Below are 13611 nucleotides of genomic sequence, written 5' to 3'. Positions count from 1 at the left end.
AGTCAGCTTGAGGCCAGCGGGCGGAGAAATTCTTTCATTCTGGTTTTGTAGAGACACTTGGGTGGAAAGGATTCGATGCCCCGTCGGGACGTCGTGCCCGGACTAGAGAGAGGGGAGGTGTATGTTTCCGCCTAAGGTGTGCCTAAAAGTGTGCTTCTCAAACGGATCAACTTTATCTTACGCCCAATTCCGTTCGTTTGAAACCCGTCGACTCAAGATAGGGTTTAGCTTCACCAATATACTGTGTTTGGGCAGAGAAATGTAGCAGCATAAATCTAATTTTAGGCCTATATCACCTAACTTCTCCCATGTTGCACTTAACATTGTGTAAAAAAAAAAAAATTGGGATGGTGTGTGTATGTGTGTGTGTGTGTGTGTGTGTGTGTGTGTGTGTGTGTATTAACTCATAAGTGATGTGGAGAGCTGATGCTGACTGAAATTATGACACTTCTCTTGGTTCTCCTGTATGTGTTGTCCAAACTGTGTGAATGAATATCACAGGTAAATGGTATTATGTCTCGCTCTCGAACAAATAAACTCAAATAAGCTGAATTATCACTTTACTGAAAGCTATGCACCTCAACTACTGCCACCTTTAACACATTTGCAACATTGAACGTCCGTCCCCTAGAACATTGGGAGCCAAAAATGTGAAAATCTAGCAAGGTCTGAATATTGTGCACTGGTGCGTGATTTGACTTAATTTCGCCATCAGGAACGGAAGCCAGTTTTTAATTATTAAGTCAATCATCAATTATTAGCAAAGCTGTCGTTGTCTGTAGCCAGTGTCAGTCTGAAGGGGCTATTTTTGACTTCTGTTGCCTAATATATCGTTTCATTACGGATTCAAGCGCTTAGATTTGGAAAAGAAAGAGGGAAAAAATATAGTTCACGTAATCGGTCAGCAACTTCTGTCTCTTCAATGCTGTTTTCTCGTTTATGCTGTCTGACCGTTTAAAAGCGCTCTCCACACTTTTTTTTCACTTTGCTTAATAATGTTCATGGTCTTCAGAGCCTTTGAAAGGTGTGGAACTTGTCTCCTGTCCTCAGAGTCAAGAACGCCCTGACATGACCTCTCTCTCTCCCTCCCTCTCTCTCTCTCTCTCTTCAGCTTCATCGCTTCTTTCTCACAGGTTTGTGACGGTACGGAGGGGCAGCCCTGCGGCTCGGAGCGGTCAGATTCAGCCTGGCGACCAGCTGGAGGCGGTGGAGGGGCGTTCAGTGGTGACCCTGCCTCACCGTGACCTTGCCCAGATCCTACGCAGGGCAGGCAACACACTCCGCCTAACCATCATCCCTCGCTCCAACACCAGTACGTGCCCTCAGACTCAGAAACACCCAGACGAGACAGACACATGCACTGAACACAAGCAAATGTTTACCTGAAATGACAAAGCTCTCACCTGAGTGGTCACCTGTCGTCTGGAATGTCAGCTCTAGTTTGTCCCTAACAAGCTCTCTCTCTCTCTCTCTCTCTCTCTCTCTCAGACTCCTCTAACTTGTCAGAGTATGCTGACTATGACCCTGATAACAGGTCAAGGAAAGGTCACAGATCTAGACAAAAGGTAAAGCGCTAGGGAGTACTGCACTGTAGTGTGTATTGAGATAGAATACAATGTAATGAAATAGAGTATTTTAAATTCTTATCTGTAGAAAATGGTCTCTGCATTGCAACATATGACCAGTGGCCTTGTTTTTGTATCTTTTCCTTTATTCCTCGTTTCATCTCTGTCTCTGTGGGCAGGACTCGCGCTATTACAGTGTGGATCTGGAGAGGGGGCCCACGGGTTTTGGCTTCAGTCTGAGGGGGGGCAGTGAGTATAACATGGGCCTGTATGTACTGGGACTGATGGAGGGAGGACCTGCCTCACGCAGCCAGAAAATACAGGTCAGAAACACACACTCATGGGCACACACACACACACACACACACACACAGAAACACACACACACACACACACACACACACACACACACAGAAACACACACACACACACACACACAGAAACACACACACACACACACATTCACATGTACTCATATGGCCTTTTTGTGTCAATACGGGGCACATTTGAAAGTTTTTTTGTGTGTTATTGTTTGGTTTCTGTGTGGAATACAAAGTGTGACCCACTAAACAAACCTTTGTCTACATGACAAAGCATGTTTAATACCACACACATGTCATGTGCACAGCCAGGCATCAAAATGCCTTTTTTATTTGCAATTCACAATACCATGACCATAAATGTATGAGCAGAAAAAAAGCAGGTGCCCAAAACGTATCAGACTAAATATATATTTTAAAAACACAAAATACATTTCCTGGTAAGCAACTCTTGCTGAAACATGTAAAGCATCATGGGAAAAAAATCACATTTTCCTCCTCACCATTTCCCCTAATTTAATGAGGCCACAATTTATTCAAAGATTTTTTTGGGGGAAAAACAGCAAAACCACCCAACAACAACAACAAACAATTATCCCCTAATTGTCAAGAAACACATTAAATCAAGAGCACATACAAATTACAAAATACTCAAAAAAAAAATGTATTTCATTCAAAGGTGTCGGTAATACTTGTCGGTGCAGTGTTAGTAGTGAGCTGACTCATTCAAAATGGGCTTTCCACAGGTGAGTGACCAGCTAGTGGAGATCAATGGAGACAGCACAGTGGGGATGACTCACAGCCAGGCTGTGGAACAGATCCGCAAGGGCGGCCACCGCATCCACCTGGTCCTGAAGAAAGGCAATGGTTACGTACCTGACTATGGTGAGAAAAGAAACATTCAGAGTGAAAAAGTAGAGAGGCACAGAGGTTTGGTGTGAACTCATGATGATGATAAATCTGTCATAAAGAAGCTGGTTTTTAATTTGATTAATAATCTGCTTGACTGCCTCGGGGGGTGTTGTCTTTGGGTTTTTTTTGTTTTGTTTTGTTTTGTTTTGTTTTGTTTTGTTTTCATTTTTCTGGGGTTTTCCATGGAATGGTCCTTTTGTCTTGTTTTCTTTTTTGCCCCAAACTCAGTTTTGAGATTTTTTTTTCCTGCTTCTTCTTCTTCTTCTTCTAGACTGATTTACTGAATCCCTCTCTCTCTCATTCCCTCTCTCCCTCCTTTTGTATTTCTCTCTCTTCATCTAACGGTCCTTCACCTATGCTTTGTCTCTCTGTTTCCATCTATTTTTTCCATCCCTCTCTCTCTCTCTCTCTCTCTCTCTCTCATTGCTCGTCTTGCTCTCTCTCAGTGGAGCTCTCCAGCTTATCGCTCTGTATGACCAACTCTAAACAGGGAGAACCTTGCTTCTATGTCATCGGCCGGACAGAAAATACGCGGTTGGTAGCCGTTCCTGTTAGTTTTTCTCTCTTTTTTTTTTTGTTTTTTGTTTTCTTTACGTTATGTTGTGCCTTTTGCTCTCTGGGTTTATCGTTTTCTTTGCGTGGAGGTCTTGCTTGTCAATACATCCATATGTTTTCTGGTCTTCGTGTCTGTGGCCATGCTGAGGTCCAGTCATAATACAGTGTATGCTTTGGGAAAGAAATGGGGGAAATAAACATGTGGTAGACTGATGATGCGAAATTAAATTAGAAATAAAAGCCCTTATAAAATGAAGCATTCAGGCTAACAGGTAAGTTATTAAGCTGTTTTATGGAACGTAAGTTACTCTTGGTGAACATTTTTGAAGTCTTTATGGGACTTGTCTCAGTGTTAAACATTAAACTTTACCCAAAACAAACAGTATCTGTCCTGAGAACAACTTTCAATCCATAAAACTTTCATCGCCGTCACTTAACATTTTCACTCCGCTGACCGTCTCCATATGGATGCTCCTTAAGTCTTGTTCGGAGAAACTAACCTCTGTGAACTCAGTGTCTACTCTTATGTGGACTTGCATTAGGCCGGTTGCTGCAACTCCATCCTCATTTTGTGTGACGACTCCTCTCTGCTTTAATACAGTGCTCCTCTGCCAGCTGTGTTTTCTCATTAACTCAACTCCTCTCCTCTCTCTCTCTCTTTCTCTTCCCAGACCGTGAGGAAGGAACAGCCTCCCCCTCCTCCTCATTTCACTCTGAGGAGCCGGGTGTGGCTGCAATAGATTACTCTCTGCCAAGGGACGGTAGGAGGGTGGATAAAGTAAAAAAGGACAGAAGAGAGAGGAGAAATAAGGGAAGCAGTGTAGAAGGGAGGAGCAGCAGGAGAGGAGGCGGTGGAGAGGGGAGGGGGACTCCTTACAGTGACCTGGGTAGGGCCGAGGAAGAAAGTTTAGCAATTAGCGGTAATGGGACATGGAGCGCCCGGTCTGAAGAGAGGGAGACGCAGAGAGAGAGACGCGCACAGAGTTTGCCTAAGAACGCTTTGAGGGGAGAGAAGGAGAGGCAGAGAGAGAGGGAGAAAAGCAGGAGTCTGGCAGTCGGCAGGAGAAAGGCGAGAGAGGGCGCCGTCGAACGCGAGGAGACGGGGAAAGAAAAAAGGTCGTCGTTAACGGCGGAGGAGGAGAGGCGGTCGGACTCAGAGTCAGGGAGAGGAAAAGGCAGACAGAGGGATAAAAAGAGGGAAGGAAGGGAAAAAGAGGGAGAAACGGTCGCCGCGGAGAACCCGGAGGTCGCGGCGGGGCCCGGGAAAGCCCTCTTCTCTTTCCTCATGCCGTTGGACGACGACAAGGCCGGAGAAGCCGCCTCCGACGTCGACTCGCTGGTCAGCGTCTCGGAGGTCAGCGTCTCTGCGGCCAGCGTCTCTTTGTCTGGGGCCGCGGCGGGTTCACAGCCGCCACTGGACTCGAGAGATCCCCAGCAGTCCGTCGGTCCGCTGGCCCCGGGTCCGTGGCTCAAACCCAGCCGGCAGAAACTCTCTCAGGTCTTAGGGAGAAACAGGCTGAGGGGACGGCAAGGAGGACTGTAGTCCTGTCTGGCTACCCCAGGACCCTTCCTCTCTTTCTCACTCTCTCTCTCTCTCTCTCTCTCTTACAAACACACAGGCACACAGATCTCTCTTCAAAACCATACGCCGTCGCTTACATTCCACTGAGCCCTTCTCATTCCGTATATCCCATCTTCATTGTAAAAATATCCACGAATCCGTTCTTCTGAGTTACAGTGTCATTTCCACCTCAAATATGCAAGTGAGAATTGCGATTGTGTCCACTTCTGCAGATATGTTTAGTCTTATACATCTAAAAAAAATATAGTTTTATCGCCATCTAGAGGTCATTGAAAGGTAAAGCAAGGGCATTGCAATCTCCTAGCAAAGCCGGAACTGTCAGGAACAATAATATCACTTTATTTGTTCATAGTGCTGCTCATAACATGTATCAATTTATTTTTACACTCATTTCAAAAATTTTATTTTAATATTTTTTCATGTATGTTCCTAGAAAATGAATTAAGATTATATATTAAAAAGAGGACGCTTTATTTAAGATTATGTTTAGCTGCTTGCTTATTTTTTGCTGGATTGTAACCCTTTCCTCTTTATGTGTGCGGTGGTCTTTCTGTCTGGCTGGAGCTCAGAAAGTACTTTATAATGAGGCTTAATGAGCCATCACTAACCTCTTCAGGTGCCTTTTGCTTCTTCAGCCGGTGTTTACCAAAAAAAAAAAAAAAAAAAAAAAAGAAGAAGAGAGAGAAAATTTTAGAAAAGAGAGAGAGTTAATAGCGTAGCGTTGCAGAGAGTGTGTAACACTGCACATAAATATATAATACAAGACTCAGTACACAAGTAAGGGAAAAGTATGATGTACGTTTTGTACATGTACATAAATTCAGTGAGTTTGTGAACTGATTTAAATGTCATTTCAAGTGCCTCATGCGATGTTCCTTTACACAAGACACTTGACTTTCCCTGAGATGTCCACGCTGAATCAGGAGCTGATCATGTGGGGTTTTTTTTTTTTTTTTTTTTTTTTAATTTGTCATTTCCTGCATTTTGTTGGTATTATTTGCAATAGTTTAGATTCCATCTCAGTTCCTGATGCATTTGCAATCAGTACATCATACAACAAGATAAACAGAAAACACACCAAGACATTCATACAGACTCACACCTCTCACTCACACACACACGCACACACTCATACACCTATGCGTGCGTGCGCGCGCACACACACACACACACACACACACACACACACATCCACATACACAAACACAAAGGAAAACAGCTTCATCCTTTCAGCTCTTCTCTGCTCCCCTTCCCATAATGGGCTTGCTGATCACATGCCTGTCACTAAATTTAAAAATGGATTTTTTTTTTTTCAGGGGACTACAAAGGGCATTTTGATACTGGTCTTCTATGCATTTTGTAAGACTCAAATGGTTCAATCGTGGTCGTTTTTACGTACCAAGGGTGAACTTGGTATGCTCGTGTACTGTTAAAACGCTGGCAGGCTGAGACAGAGTTTGGGTCAGAACAAAAAAAGGGGAGACAGAGGTCCATGGATATCAGATGTGCTGTGCCTGCTTATGCATCAAGTCGTTACCTCGTCCCTCCGAGCAATAAGAAGCCATTTTCCCCTCTGTTCTTTCAAGTATGCACCGCGTGGCTTTTACCTAAGCAATCCACGGCATATCAGTGTAGTGAAAATATCATGGTATGGTAGAAACACTTCTCATGGTTTTTTTTGTTTGTATGTTTGTTTTTTTTTGTTTTTCACTGTTCTGATGGAGTCCTTAGTCAGCCTGTGTACAGATGCTGAATTTGTAATTGATGATAAAAGGGCAATGCAATTGTTAACAAATACATCAGTGTATTTGTATAGAACTGGGACATTGAGTGGCTCAATGTAAATGTTCTGGTAAAAAAAAAAAAAAAAATTATGAAAGTTTTTTTTTCCTTTGTTTTCCTCAATGCCAGGAATATACTGTAGCAAGTTTATCACTCTCTATCTTCTCTTTTTTCTTTTCTTTTCTTTTTTTTTTTTTTTATAGGCGGGCTTATTGTACATAGAGAAAAATTTCCAGAGAATTGAGGCTTTGTACCAGCACTGCATATTATAGGCAAGTTACCAAACCACAGGCAAATTGTATGTAGCACAGAGAAAAATAAGAAAAAAATTTATGAGATAAATTTCGAAATAGTAAAATATAAATATCATATTTTGTAATTATAATAAGATACATGCATACGCAGATATTGAACAGATTAGCCTCTTACTCAGAGGCATATATCATAAATATATAAATAGACTGATATTAGAGAAAGATGTTCTTCAGGCCTGCATGACTGTTACATATAAACATTCACTCTTATTGTCAAGAAGAAAAAAAAAAAAGTCACTAAGTTTCACTTTTTTCACACAGTATCTTTTCATTTGTCTTATGGAGATCTCTTGTTTGTCAGTACTGTTGTTCTAAGTGTGTGGCAGGTATATGGATAGGAGAATCACTCACTCTACCCCTACTTTAGCGCTTTAAAGCGTATTGTGTTCTTCAAGCCAGTGACTAGGCTTTTGATAGTTAATCTATAAAGTGTAAAAGAACCACCCAAAACCTTAATCAAACGTCTAGTCTGAATCATGCATTTTGCATTTACGTAAAGCATGCTCACCAAATATTCTCGATAAAAAGTCGTTCTTGCCCCTGTAATTGTTCTCATTGTATATCTTAGGGCCCTAGGAAAAAAAAAAAAATTGCTCTCGCAGAATCTTTTTTCTTTAAACTTGTTGTTTTGCAAGAGCCATATTTTGAGCAAACCGACGTATTGCGATGCAATGTTTTTGATACTCTAAAAGTCATGAGGTTTTTTGCAGTGCTACTTAAATGCTAATTGATGATGTCATTCTTTTTCCCATTGTTAAGGAAATAAACTTAGGCCTTTGTCCTTGTAAATTAGAAACGTGGAAAAAAAAAAAGTAAAAAAAAAAAAAAGTTTCAGCTAACTTGAATTCGCTGTATTGGCCTTGTAAGGAGTCAGCCATTGTACAGACAGCAATTAGTGTATTTGTAAATCAAAACGATTTGGTGCCAAGATGTTTACGTAATGAATTTCTGGCTAGTCAAAGACGGTACTCATTAAAAAAAAAAAAAAAAAAAAATCCGGAATATTCTACTCGACAGACACCTTGGCGCATTTGTAATTGAAGTACGAGCCTGTGTAAAATTCTTAAGGGGTAAGCTGCTCCACCGGAAGTCAAAGGCTAAGCTCATTTCGGTGAAGCTGTACATTCTTTCAGCTCCTGTATGTCATAGCTGCCTCATTACGAGGACCCATAAGACTGACAGAGGAGAGGAGGACGTTTTGCCATAGAGGGACCAGCGGAACCTACTCGGGAGCCAAAAGAATGTTTACCATCATTGAAATCAATGCCTCAGGACCATGTGTAGTGATTGCTTCCTTAAGAATTTTACTATGTCCTCTCTCTTCAGTCAGTATTATGTGTGGGTAGACAGGGAAAGTAGACAGGTCGTAAACAGGAGCCTGATGGTTGCTAGGCAGATTTTTAGCCAATTGATCTTGGATTCTCTCCTTCTACACTTGAAGCTGTGTGAATAGCCATTGTTCTGAGCTGGAGATCACAGTGAAACCTAAGATGGGGCCTGTTTGTGTATATATAACCAGTTTATGTGATACTTACGGTATACAGATGTACAGGTTTTTATCATTGCTCTTGTTATGTATGAAGATATTGTTTTTTTGTTTTTGAATGCATCAACAGGGAGTTTTGAACAATGAATAAAATGACATGCAGATACTGAAATAAAATGAACTGATTAACAAGGAGATTGTATGTGTTTGTTGTTTGTTTAGCGTATGACAGAAGATAAGACACTTTTTTTTTTTAATTCAGAAATGAGGTCAAACAGAATCTGCATTGAGCTGACTAGCACAACTGTGTTACCTGCTCACCTGAGACTAATTCTTCACTTCTCTATTGGGAGTTGTTTTTTTTTTGCCTAGTTCTGTGCACCCAGTTGTGAGATGTGACCTGTTTTCTTTACTGCATTTCATTTTCAAATCTTACTCATATTTCATATATTCAGTGGTGATTAATCTCAATCTGTTCAACTGATTAATCTGTAATGAATTCATTGAATCCCAGAGATTTATAAATATCCTTGACAAGTGATGTCTGCCAAGAAACAAACATGACAGATGCAAGGGTGGGTTTCATACGACATCTAAAATGAACGTTTTCTGCATTTCGAGGACTGGTCATTCGATTTTGAAGAGGAATGTGATATAGCTTATGGACAACACATACACATGTACATACACTCACACAAATTCATGATCAGAGAGCTTCAGAGATGTGTAACACCCACACAAGCAACATACAACATCAGTCCCTTATATCCACTGCACAGAACAACATCCCTCATATCTACTGCACAGAACAACATCCCTCATAGTTCATTTCTTAAACAGCTCAGTACCACACATACACTTTGGTGTGAACTACTTAGAATTCAAGACAAGTTCAACCAGTGTCCTGAATTGGATGAATGTTTTCCTGACACAGTAAAGAAAAAAAAAACCCAGACAAAAAACAGAGACAAACTGACAAAAAATAAAAAGACAACAACAACAAAAAATAAATAAAAACAACAACTCTTGAATTATAATTATTCGCATCAGAAATGTTATAAAACCTGTTCAGCAAGTACACTGTGATGAATCTCAGTGGATCCTGTAGCTAATGCAGCTTTCTCCGCCCACTCTAAACCTCCCCCGTTATTACAATAACACACATTCATGCAAAGCGATTAGCATACATCAAAACACATTTGTAGCAATGATAGTCACACTTACAGTGCACTTTGTCAGCTTGTTCCCTATGGATCTCTCCGGGGAATTCCAGAGAAATTTCCCCTTCTCTTTCTGCCTGCTAATTGGACCCGCTAATTACACTTTACACACCATCACGCTGTTGGAGAAACAGAATGGGGGGGTATACGGAGACAGAGAGGGGGCGGACATGCGGTGGAGGTTTAACTTTGTCTGCTTCACATGGCTAGCATTCTGTTTCTCTCTTTTATGTGTGTGTATATATATATATATATATATATATATATATATATATATATATATATAAACTGGTATATACTGCTGAAACACTCCAAGTCAAGCAGCGGGAAAATGTCATCTTGACCTTTCTAATCAAGCCCCTGACGGCAGTTCCAGATGAGTGGAGGAGAAATCATGTCACTCTAGCACACACCCATAATCAGATATGGTATGAGACAATGCTATCATCAAGTATTATTACACTGACTTTCATTACTAAGCAACACAGAGGAGCAAGGTCTTCAGCCAGCATCTAGAACCATCAGTAGTATGGTAAAACTGCTGGTAGGAATTGGAGTTCGAATATTGGATTTTTTTTTTTTTTTTTTTTAGTGTAAACATCCATGCCTTACAAACAGGTGAAATAAGTTTTGTATACTGAATTTTTTTTTTTTTAATTCTTTTTTACTTTACTCACATTTTTTCCTCCACTTGTTGCTTTTTTTCTTTCATTCCCTCCTTCTGAGTGAACATCAATTCAACATCAGTGGGCGCTGCTGTTCAGTCATGCCGTTGCTATCAAATTTCGTTGCTAACTAAATGAAATCGGCTGTTTAAAGCAAAAATAGCACTGCGAGGTTAGACATACCGAGCATTCCGTCAAATCATCACATTATTATTATTATTATTGTTGGTGAAATGAACGTTTGCTGTAAATGAATTTTTAAAGTACAGGAAATGTTCCTACAGTGTTTGCACATGAGAGCAAGCTTCAGGGTGAGAGAACAAACAGCTTATTGTCCCAGTGGAGGAAAGAGACAAGCAGAGGGGAGAATGGGTTGGAACATGACAGCAACGTTGAAGCACAGTAGACTGTCAAAGTAGTCCCCCGACTCAGCTCTGTCTTCCTTTCAAACAGCTTTTAGAGAGAGGGATAGATAGATAGACAGAGAGAGAGAGAGAGAGAGAGAGAGAGAGAGATTTACATACATAGATAGACTTATTGAATAATTAAGTGTGGTGTGTAGGAGAGTCACAAATACATCCTTCCACTGCATCATTCTCTTTCTCGCCTCTCTGTCTCCTCCACACTCACACATTACATAAACAGAATGAACTATTAGTATTCCCTATGACAACAGTTTGTCTCTCTCTCTTTCTCTCTCTCACACACACTCACACAGCTACACACACAAACAGACACACACAGAGAGAAAGAGAGAAAGAGAGAGAGAGAGAGAGAGAGACAGAGCTTCACTGTTACTCTTGAACTTTGAGGAGATAACAGCTAGAGAGGCTACAGTGTAATAAGGGCTACTAATGAACCACTGAAATAGAATAAACCAAATAGCAATAATTAATTACATTACAAGATCTCATACACAGCACATAGTCAACAGCATATCATGCTCTCCCTAAGTAATACACTTTATCAACATTTCACTACGAGGAGTCCACAACCGTATGATATATAGCCTCATTCTGTGTGTCTGAACATATGAACAATCCACATCCAAAGTGATTACGTGCCAGAATAATTAAGCACAGAGCAGCTCGTCTCTGCAGCACGCCCTGCTCCACTCCTTCCCTTCTCTTTGTTGCATGTCCCAGCCTTTGTTCTTTCTTCACAACACATTGCTATCTTTTTTTTCTTTTTCACAACATACCACATCGCGTTCTTTCAAGCCAGCTGTGGCTCTTTGGCTGCTGCTGAGGAGAAGAGAGAGCGAGAGAGAGGGAGAGAGGGAGAGAGAGAGAGAGCGAGAGAGAGAGAGAGAGAGAGAGTGGGCAGAGGAGAAAATGTGTAGGAGGAGACATAAAAATGAGGAGATAGCATGGAAACTTTGCAGAGTGAGCTTTGAGAGAGCTAGTGGAAGTATATTTAAAACTAAGAACGAATTTGCCATCATAAGTAAAGATGGCAGGGTTGCATTTTAAAATATAAGCCATTATTATAATTCGTTCACTCATATAAATTCATTGCACAATGCCGAGATGGTACATATCCAATATCGACAAAGCTAACTTGGCTCAAGGGAGAAAAGGGAGTTCTCAGCCCCTAGTTTCTGCAGAGTCAATGCACCACGCGTCCTGAATTGTGTGTGTTTGTGTGTGAGTGAGTGAGAGTGAGAGAGAGAGAGAGAGAGAGAGAGAGAGAGAGAGAGAGAGAGAGAGAGAGAGAGAGAGAGAGAGAGAGAGAGAGAAACTACGGTCATTACGGCTCTGTTTATGGAGCCTTCTCCCGGCCACTAGAATGCATGCTGGTTCCAAAATGGCTGTTACAGGGAGGCAGTTTCCGTAATATGTTCCTTTAACACTGCATGCTGCCTAGTCCAACGTCAGAGATTTTGTGTGAAAAGAAACAACAAATATCTCCTCTGACTCACAAATAATCTTAACCCTTGCAACTCTCCGTCAACTGGACGAACTGTGGGGGTAGAGCAGAAAGCCAGCAGGAGGAAGAAGAACTGAGGCGTAAGTGGACACTGCGGTGAAACAGAATGGCGGAGAAGGGCGGCAGGTGCAACGGAATAGATTGGACAGCATGGGGAATGAACCAAACTAATGATCTCCCTTTCGACATCTGAGCCGATCCTGGCACGGATATGTTCACCCCTCTCCAATGCCTGACCTCATTGGACAGCAGTTTCAGGCGGTGGGGGTAAAAAATTACAACTTTTAGCGATGCATTTTTTTTCTTAATTTAACTGTCATATGTGATTCATTGACATTTATTTAGAGTTTCCAGCGCTTGTAAACGAGTAAGCAAGTCACATCTGGGGAAAAAAACGCTTAAGCTGTTCAGAGAAGTGGACTGTCAATTTGAGATAGATTTGAATTATAATTATTCTATCAGACCACGTTGGCATCGGCAAGGAGCTCTTAATATAATTTTGTTTTTTAGTTTGACGCTGCGTAGTGAAGAGAGCCTAGACTTGCAAGCATCTTTATACGCCTCTGTCTTACGTTTCTCGACACAAGCGGTATTACTGAGCTCGATCAATGCTGCAGACACCTTTGCGCTCCGCCGTCATTGAATAAACGCAAAGCAACAAAAAGCCGAAGGGGTGGACAAAGATAATTCAGAGGGCTGAATTTCACCCTCAAGTCTTCAAATTTGCAAGTGGACTGTTTGTGACGGCAAACTGCGACGTTGGGAGCTGTGGACACAGAGGACCAATAATAATTTCTTCAGGTCTTCGCTATATCCGCCGCACAGACGAGGAACGTGGAGCAATTTTACAGCAATGTCTTAAAGGAGATAAAAAACATATATTTTGGTTTTATTTAGAGGTGTTGCAAGAAATTAGAGCTGCAGTCTGTGTAATACACGAGTGAGTATCGTCATTAAAAGACTGTCACTCAAGCCTGTTTGATTGTGAGAACGAGTATATGACATACCGCATGTTCATAGATGCATATGCAGGTATCCTGCTGAAGATTTAAAAAAAAAAAAAAAAAAACTTGCAGAGATGCAGATCTGAAAATGTAAAGGAACAAATACGGGTCAGTGTTGCGGTAGAGCTAAATGTGTGAATGGATGCGAGCCACGCAGAGGAGTAGGGAGAAATTTATAGTGACAGGTATATGGGGCAAGTGCAGTGGGTATAGAAAAATGTTCATGCCTGTGTTCGATTAGACAGTGGAAGGAGCAGCAATGCAAAAAGTGTGGGTG

At 41.4% G+C, this 13611-nt stretch overlaps 1 protein-coding gene across 2 annotated transcripts in view; it reads left to right on the top strand.

The window, feature by feature from the left end:
• Positions 1-6063, top strand: part of magixa (MAGI family member, X-linked a) — a 33396-nt gene extending 27333 nt beyond the window's left edge. For both annotated transcript variants that reach the window (XM_030783501.1, XM_030783500.1), the window contains exons 13-17: positions 1112-1312; positions 1489-1565; positions 1745-1888; positions 2632-2770; positions 4024-6063. In XM_030783501.1, the coding sequence (XP_030639361.1) occupies positions 1112-1312; positions 1489-1565; positions 1745-1888; positions 2632-2770; positions 4024-4895 (1433 nt within the window). In that variant the 3' untranslated portion in view covers positions 4896-6063. The remainder of the gene's footprint in view (positions 1-1111; positions 1313-1488; positions 1566-1744; positions 1889-2631; positions 2771-4023) is intronic.
• Positions 6064-13611: the final 7548 nt, after the last annotated feature.

Source organism: Chanos chanos, chromosome 9 (genome assembly GCF_902362185.1).
Source record: "Chanos chanos chromosome 9, fChaCha1.1, whole genome shotgun sequence".
Taxonomy (NCBI): Eukaryota; Metazoa; Chordata; class Actinopteri; order Gonorynchiformes; family Chanidae; genus Chanos; species Chanos chanos.
Note: the sequence above shows the minus strand (reverse complement) of the source record. Positions and strands in the feature narration are given on the sequence as shown.